We start from the raw sequence: 24920 nt of genomic DNA, 5'->3' as shown, positions 1-24920 counted from the left end.
GTGTGAGTCTCAGGCCGCAGGTCTTGGCTCTGGTATTTGCTATTAGGTGATTATTATTATTATTATTTTGCTATCAGGTGATTATTGGGCACGGTATTTGTCCTCTGTATCACAGAGGTTGATTTCGTGGATTAATAGCAACTAGTCATCTAGCCTTGCTAGTCAGTCAGTGCTCAAATGATGCAGTTAGGACAGGGTGAGATCTTGTTTCACCCACTCTCTGCAAAGTGGCCTTTGTTTATTTGTTCGAGATGGAATCTTGTTATGTTGTCCTTGTTGGATTCAAATTCATGGGTTCAAGATCCCCTGGCCTCAGCCTCCAGACTAGCCGGGACTACAGTTGTGTTCCAGTGTGCCAGGTGCAAGTTTGGGTTTTGATTTAAGAAGATTATTCTGATAATATTGTTTAATTTTAGGCAAGGTTATCCCTTAACAGACTACTGCAGTTTGAGTTGGATTCTGATCTATTTTCCTAAGCTTATTTCTCAGGCCCTGATGTTTAAAGGTTTAATTGGGGTTTATTTAGTAATTGGTCTAAGAAGTGCTATATATTTCTGTGCCCTTCTGAATTTCCTAATGTTTGTTGTTATTAAATATTCTGACTTAAAAAGAAGTTCAACTCAATATTTCCTAAACCTCCTAGGTCATAAATTCTCCTTCCTCCTGTTTATACATTAAACTTTGTGAACTGGAATTTTGTATATTGTAGTATTTATTTAACTTGAGCTCTCTCTTTCCTTTTCTTGCTGTTTGTCTCTTTCTTTTTGTGTGTTTGCGTGTACTTGTGTGTGTCTTTGAGTCAGGCTTTCATGTAGCCTAGGCTGGCTTCCAATTCACTATATAGGCAAGGATGGCAGACTTTTGGTCTGCCGTTATCTCCTAAGTGCTAGGGCTGCAGGTGTGTGCCTCCACACCTCGTAACTTAGGTGGCTTTTGTTGCATTTAGCTTTATCTATTCAAAAAGCCCAACTTAAGGAATCAAACAGAGAGATATCTCAGCAGCTAAGAGTGCTGAATACTCTTGCAGAGGATCAGGGTTTGATTCTCAGCAGCCACATGGCAGCTCCTAATGGTAACTCCAGTCTTAGGGGATCTCACACCTTCTTCTGGCCTCTGTGGTCCCTGCATGTGCATGGTGCACAGACATACATACAGGCAAAACACCCATACAACCTAAATAAAGGTAAAGCAGGGCATGATGGTGCACACCTTTAATCCCAGCACTCAGCAGGTAAAGGCAGGGGGATTTCTGTGAATTCGAGGCCAGCCTGGTCTACAGAACAAGTTCTAAGGCAGCAAGTAGGTGCTACAAAGAGAAACCCTGTCTCCAAAATTCCCCCTCCCCACATAGATACACAACAAAATAAAACAAAATGATATAATTCAGTGACCAACACATGCACCATTTTAGGATATTGCGTGCTTTTAAAGTCTGTCTACTGGGACGTACAATCATCCCCTCCTATCTAATTGTAAAACATTTCATCAGCCTCCTGAGAACTCTCTTCGTAATTAGTAGTTACTTCCTATCTCTTTCCTTCCCGGCAACCAGTAGTCTAGTTTCTGTCTGTATAGATTTGCTTATTCTTGGTGTTTTATAGAAATAGAGTTACATGTGTCACTTCTCATGTCTGACTTGTTTCACTTAGCAAAGTGTGCTCAAGGGTTATCCATGCTGCAGTCTGTGTCATCCTGTGTCTGTGTTTAAGGCTGAGTAGCCTTCCATCAGTGGATACCCACATTCGTTTGTCCGCGCACCAGCTGCTGGAGTGTTGCTTGTCTCTCCTTTTTGACTGTTATGAGCAAAGCTCTTGTGAACATTCGTGGAGACATATGTCTTCATCTCCCTTAGGAACACATCTAGGGTAGTTGCTGGGTTTCTGATAACTGATTTAAAATCTGGAGAAACCGCCACACTCTTCTAAAGCAGTGTATTCCCCTGTGCCCCTCTACCATTGCTGAGGGCATTCTGGTCTCTCTACATTCTTGATAGCTCTAGTTATTTGGTTTAAAAAATAATCTGTTTTATTATAGCTATTCTAGTAGCTGTGCAGTGTGACTCAGTGGATGTGAGGTCTTTTACTTCTTTTTCCCCTTTCTCATTAAACTTTTCTTTTTAAGCGATTTTTAAAATTTGTGATACATTTTTGATCAAGTTATTTCCAATAAGAGTCATGACTAAAAACAAACAGCAGTAATGACTTAAAACTTCCATCTATACTCAAACAAGCGTCCACATGGCAGTCTTTTTTTCTGAAGGCTTTCCAGTCCGGTCTTCTATGAGATGTTCTCTTTCCACCGACTGGGTAACAAGTGTTAGGGATGATGCTTGGCCTGGGCATAGTTGGTGGCCTTCCTAGCCCCGTCACCTTTTTGGAGCAGAGTTAGAGAAGCGTCTTAACACACACAGAATTGCTGGGGACCTTACCGATGGCAGCTGTACCAGCTTCCTGGAACCGAGGACTGCCTTCTAGCTTTGTTCAGAATGTTGAGTCGTCTTCCCTTCAGCAAACTTGCAGAGTCCAGTAGAGGGGCAGAGCCTGCAGTGATTTGGCCTGGATGGTTCAGGATAGTGATGAGCAGTGGAGGATAAACATTTTGATGGACAGCTCTCTTAGGAAGAGCTTCACTCAAAGCCTCACGGTGCATTTCAGCACACTACTTCAGTTGTGACAGTGGCTGGAGAAAGCCAGCCACTGTACGGTGAGGACAATGACTTCCCTCAGCTCACAGGGACTATACAACACCACCAGTTTTGTAAACGTCTTTGAAGGGGAGGCACAAGGCGTTCAGCTGGACAAGTTGATGGCAGGGTACAGTCTGTAACTGGTCTGGTTCCATTTGCATTGCCACCGTGAGTGACATTCCATTCTGTGAATCAAGGCATGTTGGCACTTGACTTAGACCAGGAATTTGGCCCAAATGCTACAGTGTGAGGGTGTTGGTTTATTTCTTAGTGTAAATACTACCTTCCTAAAAAGAGCTTTGTTCCTCTCCTGGCTAAAGGGAGGAACAGTTAGTTGTTTCACACTGAGTGTATAAGCTAGAAGGTATGTTCATGTCATGTGCCTGCCTGCTTCTTTTTTTTTTAATTTCAAGACAGGGTTTTCTCTGTGTAGCAATGATTGTCCTGGAACTCACTCTGTAGACCAAGCTGGCCTTGAACTCAGAGATGCATCTTCTTCTCAAGTGCTGGATTTAAAGGCGTGTGCCACCATCATCCAGTGGTCTGTCAGATTTTTGAGAGACCAGCTTTAAACTTGCCATCTGCAGCACCAACAGTCAAGACAGCATAAGCAGTCTGTAATGGTGCACCTGTCATCTTTTTTTTTTTTTAATAGAAGTCTATGCTCTGGGGCATCAGTGATAGTCACTTAATATTTTTGCAGGTCTCCAAAGTCCACAGGAGATTTCACTGGTTGTTGATGGGGTTTCTGTCCTGCCTGGTTCCCACAATTATGTCCCAAAGAAATCACACCGAGGCTTACATTAGTTATAAACTGGTTGGCCCATTAGCTCAGGCATCTTGTTAACTCTTATAACTTATATTAGCCCATTATTCTAGTATATGTTAGCCACATGGCTCAGTATCTTTTTCAGCAATGCAGTCACATCTTGCTTCTTCTGTGTCTGTGCCGGGACTGCCGAGGAGTGGGTTTCCTCCTTCCCAGAATTCTCCTGTTCTCATTGACCCACCTCTACTTACTGTCTGGTTGTCCCACCTATGCTTCCTGCCTGGCTACTGGCCAATCAGCGTTTATTTAAAATATAATTGACAGAATACAGACCATTCTCCCACACCAACTGGTGTTGGATACTCTTGCTCAGCCCTCACTTTATCTGAAGATCCAGACACTTGAAGGGACCCTTTCAGTGCCTACGTCATAAGCTTTCCATGTTTTATGTGTCTGGGTGTTTTGCTTACATATCTATATATATACACACACACACACACACACTATATATATATATATCCTGGGGTTAATCTGGATTAGCATCTCCTGTAGCTCTCCTGGGGCTAATCTGAATTAGCATCTGCTATAGCTATCCTGGGGCTAATTTGGATTAGTGTCTCCTGTAGCTATCCTGGGGCTAATCTGGATTAGCATCTGCTATAGCTATCCTGGGGCTAATCTGGATTAGCAATTCCTGTAGCTATCCTGGGGCTAATCTGGATTAGTGTCTCCTGTGGCTATCCTGGGGCTAATCTGGATTAGCATCTGCTATAGCTATCCTGGGCCTAATCTGGATTAGCAATTCCTATAGCTATCCTGGGGCTAATCTGGATTAGAGTAAGGATGTGGCCAAGGATGGGGAAAATCACTACAAAGCAGAAACCAGAGAGATTTGAAAGTTCCATGTGGCACTTTGAGCTGTTTATGAATTTCCTTGATATTCTGACCTTAACATGAAATGAACTTGTTTATTTAGCAGATGTTGGGACATGAAGTTGTGGGGTGCCAAGAGGCATACAATTCTAAAAGGTTTTATGTGTATGGTTGTTTTGTGCATACATGTTTGTCTGGCTGCTGCTGGTGTGCTTAGTGTCCACAGGTGACAGAAGGCATCAGATTCCCTAGGACTTGAGTTATAGATAGTTGAAAGCACCATGGGCATGCTGGGAACTGAACTCAGATCCTCAGGAAGATCAGCCAATGCTCATAACACTGAACCATTTCTCTAGTCCTATTTTTTAAAAAAAAATTGTTTTAAACACATTGGACGTGTGCAAGTGCGCATGTGTGTTTGATAAGAACTTGCATGAGTCAGTTTACTCCCTTCTACCATGTATGTCCCAGGATTGGTTGTCAGATTAGGTGAGAAGGGCCTTTACCTGTGGAATCATCTCCCTGCATTCCACTTTAAAAACAAGGTCTCTCTGTGTAGCTCTGGCTGGCCTGGGATTCACTGTGTAGACCAGGCTAGTTTTGAAATTTTATTGAGTCCCTACTGCTTTTGTCTCCTGGATGGTGGGATTACAGGTGTGTACAGGTATACATGTGTATACCACCACACCTGGCTTATCATTTTAATATAAAGTTATAAAGATGCATAGAGATATGAGTGTTTAGTATTTATGAAAGATGTAATGGGAATAATGATCATATATTGTGGGAACTCTTTCCTGGGGAGATGTAAACAAATGTCTAGCTCTTTATTAGAGGATATCAGCAATAAACCAAAGTATGATTCTACTAACTTTAATCAGGCATACTTACAGAGCATGGTTGGGTAGTTACTTATAGGAGCAAAGCAGCCGTATCACCCCAAAGTTTCACCCTATGGAGAATGATGACTTTGCATAGCTGCTTGCTTATATGGAGTCTTCCTGTCAGTTAACCTGCCATAGTGTATACACTAGTACCTCCTTAGACCACAAGGCCATGTGCACTTTGGGGCAGAGTCATACTCAGTGGGCAGAGGACAGGAAACAGAGGGGGTATTTAAGATAAGAGGTTGAGTGTCTTATCCTCCCCACCCCTCCTCCTTTGAGTTAATGCCAACAGTTAACAGGCCCCATCCTGAGGGTCTACAATTGTTCACAGCTGCTCTGATGAAGGTGATGGCTGTTCTGCCCCAAGGATAGTACTAGACAACTTCCTAGAAAGTAGTCTTTTAGCTGAGTGAAAGACAGGTAGTCTATGAGGAGAGCCTTAGAAAACTATAGAGCTCAGGCAAAGAAGGGGATGGGTGACTGACCTACGGAGGAGCAGCTCCCAAATGTGAGGAGCCTTCTTTCTGCTTTTGCCTCTCCGCTCCTTCTGTTTGTGCAGCCCCTCCACTTCTTACCCCATCAGAAATGTCTTTGTCAATTCTGTGGTCTCATAGAAGATGGTCTTATAGGGCAGGTTCTAGAGGAATGGATTTCTGAGGTGGTCTAGTCCAAGCAGGAGATGGAGCTTTCCTGCTGTGGCTCCATTTACATCAAATGCCCAGATAGCTGATGATTAGAGATTAGTGGTTGCCAGGAGCTAATGGGGAGATAAAACAGGAAGGAATTATTCATGTATGTGGACTTTCTCTTTGTGGTTCTTTGAGTTAATAATGATAGTTGTGCAGTCTTATGACTGTGCTGAAAGCACCAAATTACATTCTTTAATAAGATTGAACTATCACTATACCACCTGAACACAACTGCTCTCCTTTAAAAATGGTGAATTATCTCTGATGCTTAAATTATATTTCAATTTAAGAGGGAGGGGAAGGAATGAAAGAGACGGAAACCCTGAAACAAGCAGAGATTGAGACACTCAGTGATAGTTTAAATATTAGCAATATTGAAAATGAAATAGCAGCCATTTCTTAAGTTTTTAGTCTGCACAATTGATAAGGACAGAAATATGGGAATAGAGCAAGTTTTGGGGAAATAAGTAGTGAGCTATGTATTTCATGTGTAACCAAGGCAGACAGGTAAAGATAATGGCCCTGATTTGAAGAGAGATTTTTGAGACTAGAGAAAGAGGGCAATGTGTGAAAGTTGGCTGAAGTCAGTCAAACTTGTTGACAGGTGATATTTTCTTTTTCCTTGGAAGATGTGTGCTGCTGTTCCTTCTTGCCTAGTCTGGTCTATAAGCTGAGCTTTGTGTTTGTTACTTTTCAGGCAGAAGCAAGGCTAGCAGCAAAGCGGGCTGCTCGGGCCGAAGCGAGAGACATCCGCATGAGGGAACTGGAACGACAGCAAAGAGAGGTAACGTCAAGTGTGTGGTGTATTGGGGTGAGGGATAAAAAGCCAGGTTGGATCTCATCCTCTTGAGTCTCTGTTTCCAGGGCTCAGGAGTCCAAGGGTTGCTGTGAGGTAGTGAGAGGGATGTCCCCAGGCTGGACATGTTTTTTTCTCTTCGGGGTGCTTTCTCCTCCACTTGAATGTAGGTCTAGGTCTTGTTCTCCTAGGTCAGCAACTGCGTTTTCTTTTTAGATAAACCGTCTGAGAATGAACACAGAGAGGAGGGGCATTGCAGACAATATAAAAGCTCTGGCCCCAGGGTGGTAAAACTAAAGACTCCTTCATTCTTCACTTCATAATCCCAGTTCTCTGCCTTTGAAATAGTTAACTTAGGAAGTCTGTTCTGGACATTTTTCTATATTTTTTTACAGTATAAATATGGTTTCTGCCCACAGTGTTACCATCCTCACTGTCAACCTTTATATTTCCATAGGATGTGGGGAGACACCTCTATAATGGTCTTTGTGCTAAATGAGGACCGGTCTGGGAGTTTTAGAATGGGAGGTTTTGACATGACATATGTGCAGGTTCAAGTAGAAACATGACAGTGAACCCTGATTCCCCCAGAGAGCTAGCTGAGTCCCCACATTTACCATTTGAAGCATACTTAGTAATGTAGGAAAATGTTCATGTAAGAATATAGGGAGAACCCCAAAGTATAAAATTGATAGAACACCCCAAAACAAACCAACCAGTGCCAAAATATAGGACCAGAAAGAACTGGTTTAATCAGTACTTTGACTTGACAGCCTGTAGTTATAATTGGTCCTCTGTTTTTCTGTAGTCTACATATTTATATTATGTTTTTGTCTTCAGAAAAATGGAGAAAAGTAAAATAGGTAAATGAAAATTGAGCTAAGATAAGATACTCATTCACTTTTCTTTCTGACATCTACTTGAGTCTGAAAAGTCTCACAAATATTTCAATACTATTTATAAAGGGGAAACATCTGTGGAGGAGTATTTTGATGTTATTGGTAGATTTTCTATTGACAAGTTAATAAAAGAAGTTTATATATTTGTGCTCTAGGCTGATGTAATTTTTCCCCCTTAGTTACAGTTAATATTGGATGCAGTTCTTGGTTTGAAATGTAATGTTCTAATGCATTGTCTCTGTACACCTAAGGTTGTAGTAAATTACAAATAGGAGAGACAGTTACTGATAGAGGTTCTGTCCATGCAGAGAACCATGTGTCTTTTTGTTGGTGAACATAGTTTAGAAATCTCTTGTATTTTCAAAGTGTAGCTTTGAGTCACCTACTATTGTTGTCCTGGGCAAGTGTATGTGATAAAGATTTTTTGGAGAATGCAGTGTTTTGAAAACTGTTCAGTTTATAAAACTTTTTTATTCATAGCCTTCTTCTCATCATTGCTCTGACCGGAAATGGGGGCAGATTCAAAAGTGGCTGGTAGGCCAGGATTGCCTGTCCTGCATGCTGTGATAAACTGTTGAACTAATGCAACTCTGCAGCCAAACATTAACTAATGGTTTGCAAAGTAGGCGCTTGGCCTGTGTGAACAGAAGATTATATGGGTCCTCGTAGTCCAGCCGTTTCCTTTTGCCTCACTTTCACCTCATGGAGTCCCAGATCAAGAAAGAACGAGTAAATGACTGTGTTTTAGTAGTTTGGGCCAGACTAGAATTTTTTTTTTTTTTTTTTTTTTGGTTTTTCAAGACAGGGTTTCTCTGTGGCTTTGGAGCCTGTCCTGGAACTAGCTCTTGTAGACCAGGCTGGTCTCGAACTCACAGAGACCCGCCTGCCTCTGCCTCCCGAGTGCTGGGATTAAAGGCGTGCGCCACCACGGACCGGCCAGACTAGAAAATATTAAATACAAACAAAAGCATATGTTGAAAGTCTAATATTTCAGTTCTCTGTTCAGGGGATGTGAAGATAATATTTAAAAGAATCATTAAGAGTCTTGCACTTAGGAAGTTTTTTGTTTGAGTTTTAAAATGTAGTTGGTTAACCTGAGTCTTAACTGGTAGCTAGGACTGGACATACGCAGAAGGTGGGAGCGTGTTTCAGATGGGAGTAATTGCTACTCCTCCCTCCTTCTGCCCCCGTTCTTTACTCCTTTCAGATTGATTCTTCCTCTCCCTTCCTACCATACTCTTGGCTCCCTTGTTTGTGAGCCTACAGGTTATCATATGATATTTTTGATATAAACTATAAGTGGCTAATAAGTTTTTAGTGAAATCTATGATGTATGACCACGCATAGGACTCTCTGTTGCTAGATGATTCTTTTCACGTCAGATATTTCTCTTGATTGTAAGTGTGTGTGTGTTTGTGTGTGCGTGTGCTTGTGTCACTCTTGTCTTGTTGGGATGTGAGTAGGGAACACGAAGTTCGGGAATGAAGGAAGCTACTGTGTGTTAGCACCATGATGGAGCTTTTTACCTTGCTTTAGCATAGGGGGTGCTCTCCATTTTGTAGATGGGCTCTTTAGGTTTTTTTGTTTTTGTTTTCGGTCCACTTAAATCTAGACATACCTGGGAAGAGAGAATCATAACTAAGGAATTTTATCCATCAGATTGGTCTATGGCCATGTCTGTGAGGTATTTTCTTAATTACTAGTTGATATAGGAAGGCCCTGCCCACTGTGGGTGGCACCATCCCTAGGCAGGTTGGCCTAGCTATGTGAGAGGTAGCTGAGCAAGCCAGAGGAGGCAACATAGTAAGCAGTGTTCCTGCATGGTCTCTGCTTCCGTTCTTGCCTCTAGGTTCCTGCCCAGACTTTTCTCATTTATGAACTATAGCCAGGACAAACCTTTCCTTCCCTAACTTGGTTTTGGTCAGGGTTTTATCACAGCAACACAAAGCATACTAGGACAAGAGACGAAGGAGAGGTGTAGTGATGTAAGCAGCCTGTTTAGTCATTGGCAGAGTCAGAAGGAGTGCCACAGCTGCTGACAAAGGTGAAGCAATCGAGGGGAGGGCTGGAATCTTCCTGCATTTCCGTACGGTCCTGTGCAGCCAGCTTTCCCTGTTTTTCGTGATTCTGATTTAAAGTTGTGCGCTTCAATCAGCAGCATGTTGGTGTGTGGCTGGAAGAGTAAATGCTGTTTCTAGTGTTTTCTAATGTGAAACTGAAGGAGCAACTCCAGCCTCAGCTTCATGATAATATTTGTAGACAGAGAAGATGGGTAGGCATGTTCTTGGGGCTGGGATTTTCTTTGACTGAAACTACTGAGTCTTACTTTAAGTGAACTTTTAAAAAGAGTTTGTTTTATTTTCATTAACCAAATTGAATATAACAAGATATTTTTCCAGGAAGTTTTGAAGTTTTTATACTTTATTAATTCTTATGAGAAACTCAGTCGTCCCAGTTAACATCATTGCAGAATCTTTGCTCCATTTGGATGTTGCCATTACCAACATTAGCCTTTCATCCATGACTTAAAATTTTGAGAATACTGGGGCCTCATTTAGAGCAGGCAGACACTCTGCCTCTGAGCTTTATCTCCAACCTGCTTTTTACTGAAGGTGTAAGTCATAAACAATGCCACACAGTTTGGAATTATGATTAATAGGGTGGTATTTATTTAAAGGGGAAAAAACTTACAGATCACGGTCCCAGACAACAGCCCTCTGCGCAATCAGGAAGAAGTCTAGTCCCTGGAACCGGAGCAGGAAGTAAAGAGAGCGAGAAGGGAAGTAGCCGCTTTTTTAAAGGGAGAGAGACCACGCCCCAATGGGCTGGTATCTTAGCGGCTATTGGCTGGAGGAGCGGAAGGACCTCCTGCAACATTTTACTTATTGAGACAGAGTCTGCATTGACCTGGCAGAAATAGTCTGCTGGTCATCAGCCTCCTGCTCTGGATATTTATGTTGTCATTCATGATGGTGGCCAGTCCTTAGACAGCCAGGGAGGAAAAGGCTCCCAAAAGTTTGGGCAAAATATGTCCCTGTCATTTAAAGCATTGTCATGCTTGAATTGTTCAGTCCTAATAAGACCACCCAGGATTCTGACTGGTTGTTTCTCGTGACTGTGGAGAAGGGAACACCCTGTCTTGTATTTAGTACCTAAGAACACAGTTTGTTGCTGCCTGTTTTCTTAGCTACTGGTGCTATTCCTTAAGGAAAAGCTACTGGCTGTTACATTATTGATTATTGATCCCACCTGGACAGTGAAGAGGGCAGTTCTTCCACGGAAGGAAGCCCGGAGTTTGTTGTTTCTGTGTAACTGAGTCTCAGCAGGGTGGATGCTATTCAAGGTTCTGTGGGCCCATTTATGCTCTGGGAGATCCCTCCTCAGCCCTCTGTGTGGTAACTTTCTGTCCTGAAGATAAGGGACCAGATAACACGCTCTCTATGGACCCCAGAACCCAGGCATGGTGGTGCCTGCCTGTAATCTTGGCACTTGGGAGGCAGAGGCAGGAGGATTGCCATGATTTTGAGGTTAGCCTTGTTTACTGAGTGAGACCTGTCTCAAAAAAACAGAATTCTGGAGTTGTAACCAAAGTTTTTCCAACAGTGTTTCCTTCTAATTTCCTTAGATTTGCTACTTAACTGCTTTTCACAGTCAGGAGATAATCAGAAACAGCCTCAGTGCTTTGCCTTTCTGCAGAGAGCTGTGCTACTGAGAAAAGATGCCTTTCAGCTCTTAAGGCATGATAAAAATTTGTTTTGTGTTTTTCTTACTGTTTTACGTGAACATATTTTTTTCAAATTGGCTTAGAGAAATGTTTTTGGCAGCCTTAGCCATGTGCTGGTAATTAGATTTAAGTTGATTAGAATTAAATTTAGTTTTTCAGTTGTGCATTGTATTAGGGTTTTTTAGAGGAACAGAAGTCATAAGATGAATATATGTAAAAGAATTTATTAAATTAACTTACATTAAAATAATAGCACCCTCACACTTGAGCGGCTGAGATCAGGTAGTTAGTATCACTGGGTGCTTCAGCAGTTGGAATCATCTCACAGGCACTGCTTTCTAACTGCGGGGAGGTCAACAAGTTGGTATTTGATCTGTCCAACCGACGGGACGCCTCACCAGTCTGAATCTGGTGCCAAAAACCTGGAGAGCCATTGTTTCTTAATTCATGCTGGGAGGCTGGAGAGCCTGTTCTGTTGTCAGTGACACAGCAGGGGCAGGAAGGTAAAGTCAACCCTGCTGTAGAAGGGAAGGCCAAGTTACCAAAGGCAGTGGTTCCCCTCTGCCATACCCTTTTTAAATCTGAACTACTACCAGAAGGTACTGCTAGCATTCTGGGTGGGTCTTCCATATCAATTAAGGAAGGACAGTTCTTCAGCTGAGGCTCCCTAATCAGGTGATACTGGCATTTCAAGTACTCAGCTACATGTGGCTGGAGGTCTACCATAATATCACAAATATAACTGTTTCTGTCATCTCTATTGGACAGTGCTCGTTTAAAGTATGGCTTTTGACTGTGAAATAAATGAGCTGTATTCTTTGTGTAAATGAACTAGATAGTATGGAATATAAATTTCTCTGTAGACTTCTATAGTCTTTTAGGTCCATCACATCAGGCAGGATGTTCTGTCTAGAAGTGTTCTGTGCTTGGTAGAATAGAGTGAAGGCAGAAGTAGGTCTTCAACCTTGGAAATCAGCTTAGTACCCCAAATGATGTCGAGGGGTATGTAAAATTAATTTGCCTGTGTGATACAAGCTTTCTAATTAGCTTAGAATCAGTTTACCATTTAACATGAAGTGTTCTGCTCTGCTAACTCACATGTCTCCTAGACTTTTGTGGTATCACTTACAAAAAATGTAAATTGGTGATACAATGCCTAGAGATCACAACACCCTGTTGGAAATCAAGTCACCAAATCATGTTTGTATCAAGTGTAGCAGTGCATACAGTAGTTGTTAAAAGACAATTTAAAAAAACACATAAAGATTGAGACCAAAATGAAGCAGTAAGCTGTGGCATTTTGGTTGAATTACTATTTCTGTTTTAAGATAATGGCAATAGATAGCCCCATCTGTTTTTCAGATGCATTGCTGGATTGCTGTGGAGTGTTGTAACATTGGTTCATTTTGATAGGTAGCCCACCTAGACCAGTTAGATGTAGTTTTTAGTCATAGTGGAAATTACTTTAGCAATTGGGACGTTAAAATTCTGAAAAATAAGCAGTTCATTACGGTGTCAGGTGGTCATATTCTGGGCACTAGCTCTTTGCTGCCCATGACTCAGGCTTTGCTGTCTCCTTGCTGATGCACGATTTTGGAAACATTAGAATTGCACATAGTTAAGTGTACTGCTGGGTGTAGTCAGTCCCCTTATAAGCTGCTTAAGGCATGGCTTAACTATCAACTGTGAAATATTTATGTTATTTCTTAGTAGTTTAATCACATTAACGCACAGGGGTGTATTTCTGTATTTCTTTTATTTTCCAGTTAGAATAGTGAAAAGAGGGGGAAAACCCCTGAAATGAAAAAACTTCCTTAGAGTGAGCACCAGAGTAAAACCTAAGTATTTTTAAAGCAATGTACATTCTTCTTTATACATATATGACAAAGTAAACATTCCGTCTCACCTGTATAATCTAGCACTTAAAATGAAAAAATAAATGTCTGCATCTATTTGCTAAGTGCTGTTGTGTGTTTTAATCCTCGAATGTTGAGCTCTCTGGGCCACATGCAAATAAGAGTGCGTGGACACATCACAGCTGTTGAGCTGCTGCCTTTCCGTCTGATACATGTGGTACCACCAAACTCAGCTTTGGATCCTGCTTATTCTAAGAAGGTGCCGCTGTGCTTTTGACTGGCTTGTTTTTGCTCCTTTGCTCGGATAAACAATTACTTGTTCAGTGAATAATTATTCATGTGCTTTCTTCTTCCCCAGGAAGATTCAGAGAGGGCCAGGTATTCTCACCGGTCTGGCCATCACCGTTCTTACCTGGTTTGTAGTGTTATGTAAACTTGCCTGTGGGGCTGTTCCTCATTGTCTTCATGAAGTCAGACCTTTAATATGCTTGCTTTTACTTTTATCAGGGATTAGAGGATACATTGTCTCTTCGAAGCCTTGGCAGTCACAGGGTTGGTATTCTAAGTTGTTTACATCAAATAGCAAAGCTTTTAACAATAATCTTCCCTCAGCATCCGTGATTATCTGAGCAGTCCAGCAGTGTCCATTAATGCCTCTTCATAACATACGTGAACAATGCTGGCAAAGCTCCGTATTAGAAAGATATGTTTTCTCTCAAATTATTGCTAGAAGCGAATCAGTTTTAAAATCTTGAATATTTTTATTTTAATGCAGGTTTGTTCTTGCTTTCTGTAGAAATACCTTTGATTTTAGAAGTATCACAAAATCATAAGATGGAGTTTTGTAGAATAACATCTGCTTTGTCCTAATTTTTTGATTTTTCTTATTTTCATATCATAGACTGACAATCTATTGAATGAACATAGCTTTGGGGCTTGTCTGGCTAATTACAATTATAATTACATGGAACTATTGACTTGAGATTTTTTTCTTGCCATGCGTATAGGAATTATGCTTTGACGTTTTGATTAATATTTTATAATATACCAGTCTTTGAGTATAGATTGTTATAAGTAGAGTGAGGATTTGCTGCCTAAAGTCTCGTGTGTTGTGCTGAAGCACAACCTTTCCTCTTACTTCTTAAAGAATTGTGCTTCAACACAGTGTTTTGCACTTGTGTTATTTACGTTTTTCATCAGTAAAATCATCTTTCATATTAAGGGCGTTATTTGTTCCAACTCTGATTTCCTTCTTACTTTATATATAAGTGTACTACTTAAGCTAATACCTGAAATAACAGGTATTAGCATTTTTATATTTTTAAGTACTCCACCTATTACACTCCAATACATTGTTTTCTTTTGGTGTATGTATGTGTTTCTGGAGTAACTTTATAAACTGGTTTCAAGTCATAAGTGCTCTATTTAGTTACAAACTTTAGACTGGTTTTGTAGTATTGACAAATTTTTGAAGAAACGTAAGATAACCAGTGGCTTTAAAATGGGTTTACAGGGGGCTGGAAAGCTGGCTCAGCGGTTAGAAAGCACTTGCTGCTGTTGCAGAGGGCCAGGGTCAGTTCTTAGCACCCACACAGCAGCAGCTCACAAACGCCTGTCACTCCAGGTCTAGGGCGTCTGGTGCCCTCTTGTGGCCTCTGTGTGCATATACCTACAGAAATGTTCCTTTCCAAAGTGCTTTTTATGTGTATGAATACTTTTTAGAAGGAAAATGTGTGCATTTTCATGCTTGCTGCTAGAGACATTCTTTTTCTTCCTCTTTAAATAACTTTTTAAAAAACTATATAATGAGTCTACCAAAGTTTCAAAGTTGAGAGTCAAGGACTGCAAAATATTCTCCTCTTCCTTTTTGTGACCAGTTTCTTGACTTTCAATTATAATGCTCATAATATGAGTTTTCACAATTTATTATTGAGTATTTATAAATTTGAATGTGACCTTGGAGCATTGATCTTTAAGTTTGACCTAAGTTAGGGAACTTTAAGTCAAACCTCCAAATGAAAGAAATTTGCCATTAAACTCATAAGGAACTATTCACCTGGAGTGGGTATAAAACTACCAGTTGGATATCGATTTAGTGGAAATTGTATCAGTAAACATTGGAGATACAATTTTAGTTCTTTTTTTTTTTAATTTACGATAGCTGTGAAAATGTGTTCCCATTAATAGAAAAAAACTCTTTGTATTTTTTGAGGTTTATCTTAGGTGTATTGGTGCTGGAATGTGCATCAGTATCACATGTGTATAGTGCCCTCCAAGGCCAGAAGAGGTTGTCAAATCCTCTAGAGCTGGAATTAGAGATGATGTGAGGCATTGTGTGGGTGCCGGGAATTGAACCCCGGTCCTCTGGAAGAGCAGGCAGTGCTCTTAAATGTGGAGCCATCTCTCCAGCCCCAACTCTTTGTATTTTTAAGAATTAACATGTGAGTGCCAAGGATGTAGCTAAGTGATTGCGTTCTTGACTAGCAGGTGCAAGGACTTAGGTTTAATTTCCATCACTGGAAAGAAAAAGCCAGTGTGAACTTGAAGAGTAATAAAGGAGTCTGCATTATCCTTGTGTGTATGTGTATGGATTCAACATGGTTTACATGTATAGATCTTTACAAAGTTAAGTCTGAAAGCTCAGTGATAAATTGTATTTCTTTTTAACAATGTGCTTTGTTTTTGCTCTCTCTGGGGATGGAACCCTGTTCCAAGTGCTCCTCCACTGAGGCTGATCAACATCCCTAGCCTTTGAGATAGTTTTCCCCGTTTTGCTTTAATTAGATGATCTTAGGAATTCTAAGCATTTGGAGTTTTTGTTTGTTGTTTTATTTTGGGGATCGGGTCCAGGGTATGTGGCAGACCACTCAGCTACCACTAGCTCTAAATTATTGACTTTTAAAATAACTTTACCAGTTCCACTAATCTGAATATGCCAGACAATTTTTGTCCTCTATAAAAACCAATAAATAAATAAATAAATAAATAAATATAATGGTCTAAAATAGTGACCTAAATGTTCTAATGGTTTACCATAAAATTTAGAGGTTTTAGTGTTTCTTTACCTGTGTTTTTAAACTTACGAGTTATGGTTTTAAAAGACTAATACTGTCTGCACATTTATTTGGTTTTGAAGCATTGGCGGTATGTGGATGTGGGTCAGGTACACTTAAGGTTTTATGCTGGATTTTTAGGATTTTGAACTTTTCTTTTGTCCAGTTAGTTATCTTTAAGAAACTGCTCTGTTGAGAGGTGCCCTGCTAGAAGCTACATGGTTTGAAAAGTGCTATAGACATTAAGACTAAAAATAAAAAGGACAAAGGAAGCCTGAGCCTGAATGTAGGCCTAGGGGAGGGACGAGTAAGTCAAAGTCTTGGACTGAAGAATGAAACTGTGTATGTTTGTTTGCTTGTTACATGTGAATAGATTGCTAATAACATGAATAGCAGTAGCTGCCTTAAAAATTACCACAGATGCTTGATTTTTGCTTTGTGTACAGTGTGCAAGAAGACAGTCAAAGAAATCTCAGATTAGGAAATAGTGTGACCTTGAATCATAGGATATTCACTATTCTTCATTAGTGGAGATTTTTACTGTTTAGTTACTATTTATTTAGTTCCTTGCCATATGTTAATGGTTTTGAGATAATTGTAGTGAATTCAGTTTTTCAATTATTCTTTAAACTTGTCTTTTGTTTAATTTCACTTAAGAGTTCATCGAAGGATATTACTGGGACACACTGGAGCAGAACCAGTACACCCAAAAGGAGAGACATGATGGTGTGTACTTCTCAAATGTGTGTGGTCTCAGATTTTTATGTGTTTATTGTTGATTTTCAGTGTTGTGGACATAGAGGCAACAGGAATAGGCTAGTGACACATGAGTTTCTACTTTGTTTTCCTGTGGAAACTTTAAAACAAATGTTGTCTCTAAGGTTCGATGACATGCCCTGACTTTGATTCCAAGATTATTTTGTAAGCCAAATCAGCTATGCGCTCTTCCTTGCTTTTGCTATTTTTCAAATGATGGCAGACAGTGGTAGCGGCCACAGAGATGAGGAGGGAAGCATCTTCGACCTTAAACGGTTTATACGTTACATTTAAAGCCTCCCTTAGGCTGTATTGTTCTGTAATAGCCTAAGATTGAATCATCTTACTATCACTGATTCTGAATTTTGTTATTTGAAAGAAAAGTAGAGGCTGGGGAGTGTCTCAGTGGCAAAGCACCTGCACAACATGCACAAGGCTCTCAGTGCAGCCAAAAGTTGGCGTGGGGGAGAATACAGCCTTTTGTGTGTTCATGATGGGGTTCTGTCTCAGACTGCAGAGTAGCTAGGGCTACGTGTGCCTATCACTATGCCTGGCATAAAACAAAGTTTTAGTCACACGTGCAGCTTAGCAATAATTTCTACTAAGAAAGTAAAGGTTATATCTAAATATAATAGCTTTTGCATTTAATAATATTTTGCTTTTGAAGTAGTACTGTTTTGATTTTAATAATGACAAATGTTACCTTTTTCCCTTCTTTCTGTTCCTGACTTTGACAATGCAACCGACTTTCGCACTTTTCTGAAGTGCAGTACGATACCCTCAAGGACAGATCATCAAGGGTTCCGTCATTAGTATGTAGTGCATGACTTTGTGTTACGTGTGAGGCTTTTCTTTCTAAACACCAGTTATTGCTTGCTAATCATAGATTATGACTAACTTTCATGGTTTTGTTATAGTTTTTGGGGGGGGATGTGTAAAAAACCAAAAACGATTGTCTTTGCAGTTGTGCCATAATCAGGTACTGGAATAATAGCTTTGCCCATAGTCTTCAGGGTCAGGCTGAAAGCGTGGCTCAGTGATAAAGTGCTTCCTTGGCATTACAAGCCTGTACAAGCTCCCCAGTACTACAAAAACCAAAAATGCTTCAAATGGATCAAATGTGTGCTGGAAGAGCTGAGATTTCTGGCTCAGTAATTCAGTCATAGTTTCATCTTCCAAAGTAGAGCTGGTTCCCTGTGCTCACCTGCTGCACAGGAGGGCTGTATTGATTTATTTTGCCTATGTCAACTTGTTGGAGCTGGTTCTCTCCTGCTACCATATGAGTCCCAAGGATTGAACTCAGGTCACCCAGCATCAGCCTCGGCAGCAAGCATCTTCATTTTCTGAGCCATCTATCTCTCCAGCCCCTCTGACAGTGTTCTGAAACACCTGAGCTACATACAGTAGTCCACCTGTGCTCCATTTCGTGTGTCATAGGCTGGCAGTTACTAAATAAAATAGGCAGCAGTGGTGGGTGGCAGCTGTAGCTGTCCAAGAGTTTCAGCTTGACATATTGAATTAGCAAAGGAAGTCAAACGGGCTTGGGTTTTTTTTTCTTTGTTTGTTTGTTTTGTTTTTTTGGTTACAATTATGTCAGTAGATTGCCCAAGTTTCTAGGCTGCGTAGTTTTCACTTAGATGTTCACAGTAAAGTATTAAAGATTATTCACAATGAGAAAATGAGCATGTCCTTCCTGTTGAGGATCTGACTGTGTGAAGTGGTTTTCCTAGGACAGCCTGTCGCCCTTGGCTGTTCTAAGGGTACTGCACAGTCTCACTACATAGATTGAATTTATTGTCTGCTGGTTGTTGTTGAGTAATAGTCCTGACCTTTGTCCCCCTGGGAGAAGTGATGTCTTTATATAATCTTGTTTCCAAAGTACTTTGTGTAAACTTAAGTATATACATTATAGGTATTTCTCTTCTGAATGGCTTCTGCCCTGGCTCTACTAACTTAAGTATATACATTATAGGTATTTCTCTTCTGAATGGCTCATGCCCTGGCTCTGCTAACTTAAATATATACATTATAGGTATTTCTCTTCTGAATGGCTCATGCCCTGGCTCTGCTAACTTGGTCTGGGGGTTAGAGAAATGGCTCAAGGGTTAAGAGCACTTACTGCTTCCAGAAACCTGAGTTTAGGTCTCAGCATCCATGCTGGCTGGTTCACAACAACCTCTAACCCAGTTCTGGGGCTCCATGCCCTCTTTATAGCATTTGCCCACATAGACCATAAATACATAATTACATACATATAAAATAAATAAAATAAATCCCCCCAAAAGAGTGTTGTTTTCAGCAGTGAAATGTCCTTTTGGTTTATTTACAATACAGCATTGTTTTTGCTTTTAGATAAGATGACTAAATGGGGGACAAGACTCAAGTAAGGTGTATAATGTAGTTGGATATTTCTTTGGGCCACTAGCTCACAAATAATGGCATGGAGACTTATTAATTATGAAAGTTTGGCCTTAGATTAGGCTTATCCCACTAGCTCTTATAACTTAAATTAACACATTTATTTATTTATATTTATTTTCATCTACATTCTGTCCTGTAGCTCATTACCTCATCTCTCCATACTGCTCATGCTGCTTCCTCCATGCCTGACTGGCGATTTTGCCTTCTTCCCCCCAGAGTTCTCTCTCTGCTTGGAAGTCCTTCCTAACTATTGGCTGTTCAGCTTTTTATTATACCAATCACAGCAATATAATTTCACACAGTGTACAAATATCCCACAATAGTCCCCATAGACATCCTTCTGACTCTCTGTCCTAATAAGTTCCCTTTAGCTGGCCAGACACCAGGTTAGTTAATGGACACAAGTCAAGTAAGAGAGGGTGATGTGTCTCCAGACTGCATGTATCAGCCTTCCAGGTTCTCTCAGTCTGTTACTGACAGGAATTAGGTTGCATGCATACTACTCTTTATCATATGTACCTTTGCTATTATTTTATAATGAGTTTCATTCTTAAAATTTCACTACATGGCCATTAAAGTTGACTCAACAATTTTTACTTGCAGAATTATTCTTACAGTCACACCTATGGGATGAAGAAGCGATCTTCTAGTTCTCATAAAGACCCCCTGGTTAGTTCTACTTTGAAGTTTGATCTAGTTGTGATATTATGGACAGCACCAAATTACAAGTGGGTTTCATGCTCAAAGTTTGTTTTTTAGAAACTTGGAATGTACAATAATGTGTGTGATAGAGAGTTCCCATGTGAGAGCTCCCAAACCCTGTTACCTGTGTGATCACACTGCAGAACTAACAGGCTTTTCATTACAGTCACCGGGGTGCTCGGAACACCTCTTTATTGTGCTGTTGGCAGAAATGTAGTCCCTACCTTGCTGCCAGTTCTGGGTTCCCACGGGAGTGTTGGGAGGATGTACCTAGTAAGGAAGAGGGAGGCAGAGAATGCTGAAGGCACATTACAGAGAGGCCTTGGTATATGGGAAGGACTTGGCAGTTTTGTGCTGGGGGGGGGGGGTGTGGGGGAGGTGTGAGTGATGGTGAGAGCGGTGTGGGGGAAGGGGTAGAAGCAGAGACCCTGCAAGGAGTGTCAGCAGTAGGGAAGGAAGGTTCTCAGCTAGGGATTCATACACTTGCTTAGCCTCTAGCAAGGGGGATTTGAGAGATGATTTCTCTAACCTAGTAAATTATAAAAGTAGTATTATTCAGTGGGCCTAGGTTTGACAGGGGCATTCTTAACTGTAGAATGAGAATAACTCAGTTATTTGTATTTCATTTTTATCTGAGAGGTTTTTGTCTTATTTTTAAGGTAATAACAAGCAGTAATGACCTTGTTTGAAGTAGCTCACCTTTAGTGCCCACCCCTTACAGAGGTTTGAAACCATTGCTGCTTGTCCTGTCTTTGCTCAGATCCAATGGTTTAAAGGCATTGCCTTGGGGAAGAAGGAGCCTTAACAGGATCAGATTTGCCTGTGTATTCAAATTTTGTCTTGGTGTGCTTCAAAAACATTTAACCTGAAAAAAATATATTAAATTTTTCTTTTTGCAGAGTGGCCTCTATTTTGACCAGAGAAACTATAGCAGTCTTAGACATAGCAAACCTGCCTCTACCTACTACTATCGGGTTTGTCCAAAGTCTTTGGTCTCATGTATTTACCCACCTTAAACACATCTCTAATCCCCCACTTTGCATTTAGACTATTTGTAACTAATCTCTTAATGGCTTGATATACCTGTATAGTTTTGGTAGCTGATTTATATAGTTCTTCTTTAGTGTATCTTCAGTGTGAACTGTTAAATCACCATGTTTGTAATGAAAATTTCAAATAGAAAAAGAATTTATACAGTGAGCACCATGTTCTTAGATTATTTAATTTACTTTCTTAGTCACATAATTATTTGTCTATCATTCCATTTTTTTTTTAAAGGCAGTCTCACATGTATGTAGCCCAGGCTCAAACTCAAGATTGTTTTACCTCAGTCTCCTAGTTGCTGGTGTTAAGACGGGGACCATAATGCCAAGCTTCTGTCTAGTTTTTTGATTCATTTCAAAATAAGCTATAAGTATCAATACACTCACTAATAGATACTCTTTTAAGAAGTTAACATGTGAAAATCTAAGCTACGTATAGGATGAGAAGTATGTTATTATTTACTAGAGTATTAATGTAATGTTAGAATCTTGTTTTTCCTTTTTGTCTGTTTTGGGGCTTTTGCCTGTTTTGTTTGTTTTTGAGACATGGTGTGTCTCTGTAGCCAAGGCCTGATCATCTTGCCTTAGCCACTTGTGTGCTCAGATTACAGGCTAGTGTCTCCACAGTCAGCTAGAATCTTATTTTTTTCCAAGACATCTAACATTTAAAGCATACTGTAATGTGTGGTACCCAGCACATTTAAAAGTATTCAGGAATGGGGGCTAATCTATGTGGTAGAATAATTCATTAGCACATGCAAGGCTCTGAATTCAATTTCAGGCACTGGAAAACACAGTCAACTGAAAAACCTGTCTGCACACACTATTTCACTATTCCTGTTTGTCTAGGTTTAGTGAAAAAGAACTGAAAATTGTGTCTTAAGTGACTCCAGGGAAAGAAGTGTAATTTCTTTACAGAAAGTACTTTTAGTGCATGAACTCTGGGGACTAGTTCAATTTACGTGGCTTCTACCATGCTTTGTCCATGGCATGTTTTTAAAGATAAGCTTTCAAAACTATTTGGGGAAAAAAATGGTGATAATAGTAACTAAGAGCTTCCTTACCTATAACCAAACCCATTAGGAGTCTACCACAAAATAATCCACAGTGCCCCAGGAACTACTGGTGACTGGTTTGAGACCACTGTTTGACACATTCCCAAATTCCGTGGTCCTCTTTTCTTCAGTGCTTTCCTGGGTCCCTGTCTCATACCTGCCAAAAATGTCCTAATACCCAAAGGTTGTACATAATGATAGAAGTCTGCTAGACCAGATTTTCTTTCTCACCCTTAACAGTTTACACTCGGAAAGTGTCTAGTGACTTTTCTCTTGCTTCGTGTGTTTTCACACTACGCTAAGCACTTGGGACTTGCTAATGAGTTATGGAATCTAAAACCATAAACATGAAGCCTTTTGCTTGCATGATGGTGAGGTGCATTCTCCTGTGTTTCTGCTTTTGCTTATTTCTATTGTTCTGCCTCTCTTTGCAGTCTTCTTCCCTGTGCAGTGACCCGCTGGGGACATCGAGTAAGAACAGGGTTAGTACTTTCGAGGAGCCTGTGGCTGTCACAGCTGCCCTTGCCCTTCGTTAGGTTTAATTAGTGCACTTATTCCATAGGCCTCCTCTGCTGCAAATTCTGGTCTGCTGAGAAGTGCCAGCCTGGTTTGTATCTCCTTCTTGCAGTGTGTGCTCTGTGCCATGGCGCTGACTAAGCTGTGTGGCCTTTCTGCCACATACTCTGCAGAGTACGCTGCCTGTGCTTAGGTTACAAAACTCACGACGTGAAAAAATAATTTTGTTCTCTTTGCCAACATTGAAATGGATGACTTCTGGTAGCTTATGTTTAAGAGTCTGTTTTCTGCAAGGAGATAAACTCCCTGGGTTCTACCACATTCACTTAGTTTTCTTTGGTATGGTTATGACCCTCAGCTGTGGCAATCAAAAGTTTACTAAATAAACCAAATTTAAAGCATAACCAGTAGCTTAGTATGTGTGGCTGTTGGTGTTTCTAGCCATTTGATGTTCTGTAGACAATTTCTGAAGACTGGAACCCAGAGTGCTTATACCTGTTCCCTTCCCCGCTGTTTGCTCTTTTAAGAGAATAAATTAATTAATATTAGCTTCCTCATGTTATAAAGTGAGGGCAAAAGAAAATACTGTAGTGTTTTTGTTAATCCAAGTATATTGTTGAAGTTACAATGAAAATGATACAGCAAATGAATATAACATACCATCCTCAAACATTTTTTGAATTATGAACTGCCAAATAATGAAGGTATTTTCAAAATAACTCCAGTGCTAAATAAGTAAATAATTATTCTTTTGTTCTTTAGGCATCATTGTCTGGTGGTGGATTATATAACCCTTATGGTTCTCGAGCTGTAAGTGTAAATGGGAGGGGGTGACCACAGGAAGGGGCAGGAGTCATTTAGTCTGGCCCATTCATGCAGCCAGCTGTGAGAAGGTGACCGTTTGGAGATCAGGAGTGACATATGAGGGGAGTCTTGGGGAAAGTCTTCAGGCATCTCCTCTGCTTTTGAGGGTGGGTGTGGGGGTGGCGTGCCAGACAAGGCAAAGCAGCTGTTTTTACCTTGGGCACCAGAGTCAAGTCAAGGGTAGAGCCACTGTATTACCAGCAGAAAAACGGAGCTGGCCATTGTTATAAAGCCTTTCTTCTTGGAAATGTTATAGCCATCTGAATACAGTTACTACTCATCGAGAGCGAGTTCCTCCCGGAGCAGCCCTGTGGTGAGCTCTCCAGCCTCTCTGCACACTTGAGGAGTGTCAAGTTGCTCTGCATTCCACTTTAGAATAGAGTGCTGTGTTTCACCATCTTCTGCATGGGTTATGTGTCCCCAAGTCCATAAAAACCAACTACTAATATGTGCTAATTGACTGCTTTTGTGTGGACCCAAGTAATTTCTTAACTGAGTCTGGAACCGAGGCCTTTGGACAGGCTTAAAGTTTTTGTATTGTCATTTATGTGAAACACTTTGCTAACTCCTGTTGGGTGTGCTGTTCTGGCTATCCCTGCGTATGTTCCTGCATTGCCTTTTCTGTCTGTGGAGTGGTGGGAGAAGTAAAACAAATCAGTTCTTAAAGCTTGTTATGTGCTCCTGCTACTCTTTCTAGAACATTACATTTATTTTGCAGTTTATAAGGTAAGTAATATTAGTAAAGGACAAGTCCAGAGTAAAGCTCCCCAGACAAACCTTACATGTAACCTGTGCACATTCATGCTTTCAGAGATGTTCTGGACGCGTGTGAGTGCTTTTCATTTCGACCATAAATGGCTTCCTTTCTAGTATGTGTTACTTCTCCATGTTTTCTTAAAGTATCTTTCTGTGTCAGTGCATATAGATTTATAGTATCCCTTTTTGCCATTATTATCATCATTATCATCGTCATCATCATTTTAGACAATTAAGCTATGCCCACCTTTTCAATTATTTTCTCTTTGAGATAATTTTGTATTATCAAATCTTTTTAATATTAGCATACTATCACACGAATGTATAGATGTTAATTTTAAAAATCATTTTACTATTGATGGTCATTTAGATGGTTAGACATTTTCTATGTGTACTCATGAGCTTTGCATGCACAAATGGAGGTCAGAGGTCAAAGTCGGGTATCTGTCTATTACTCCTCTCTACCTTGTTTGTTTAGACAAAGTCTCACTTAACCTAGAGATCACTGTTTTGGCTAGACTGTCAGGCCAGGGAGCCCCTGAGAGCCACTGTCCCCCCAGTGCGTACACTACCAG

At 40.5% G+C, this 24920-nt stretch overlaps 1 protein-coding gene across 20 annotated transcripts in view; it reads left to right on the top strand.

Annotated features, from left to right (window-relative positions):
• Positions 1–24920, top strand: part of Lrrfip2 (LRR binding FLII interacting protein 2) — a 105143-nt gene that overhangs the window by 36445 nt on the left and 43778 nt on the right. For 6 of the 20 annotated variants that reach the window (XM_041676828.1, XM_041676830.1, XM_041676832.1 and 3 more), the window contains exon 4: positions 6602–6688. In XM_041676828.1, the coding sequence (XP_041532762.1) occupies positions 6602–6688 (87 nt within the window). Of the gene's footprint in view, positions 1–6601; positions 6689–8079; positions 8134–13537; positions 13595–13686; positions 13732–16889; positions 16959–17758; positions 17801–20012; positions 20079–21010; positions 21086–22643; positions 22692–22771; positions 22817–23487; positions 23536–23845; positions 23903–24920 lie in introns of all 20 variants that reach the window. The other 14 variants (XM_041676819.1, XM_041676820.1, XM_041676817.1 and 11 more) reach the window with 6 other exon arrangements.

This window comes from Microtus oregoni, unplaced genomic scaffold (assembly GCF_018167655.1).
Source record: "Microtus oregoni isolate MIOR12 unplaced genomic scaffold, Mior012 000028F_ref0000031, whole genome shotgun sequence".
NCBI classification, from domain to species: Eukaryota; Metazoa; Chordata; class Mammalia; order Rodentia; family Cricetidae; genus Microtus; species Microtus oregoni.
This window is presented reverse-complemented; position numbering and strand designations above follow the sequence as displayed.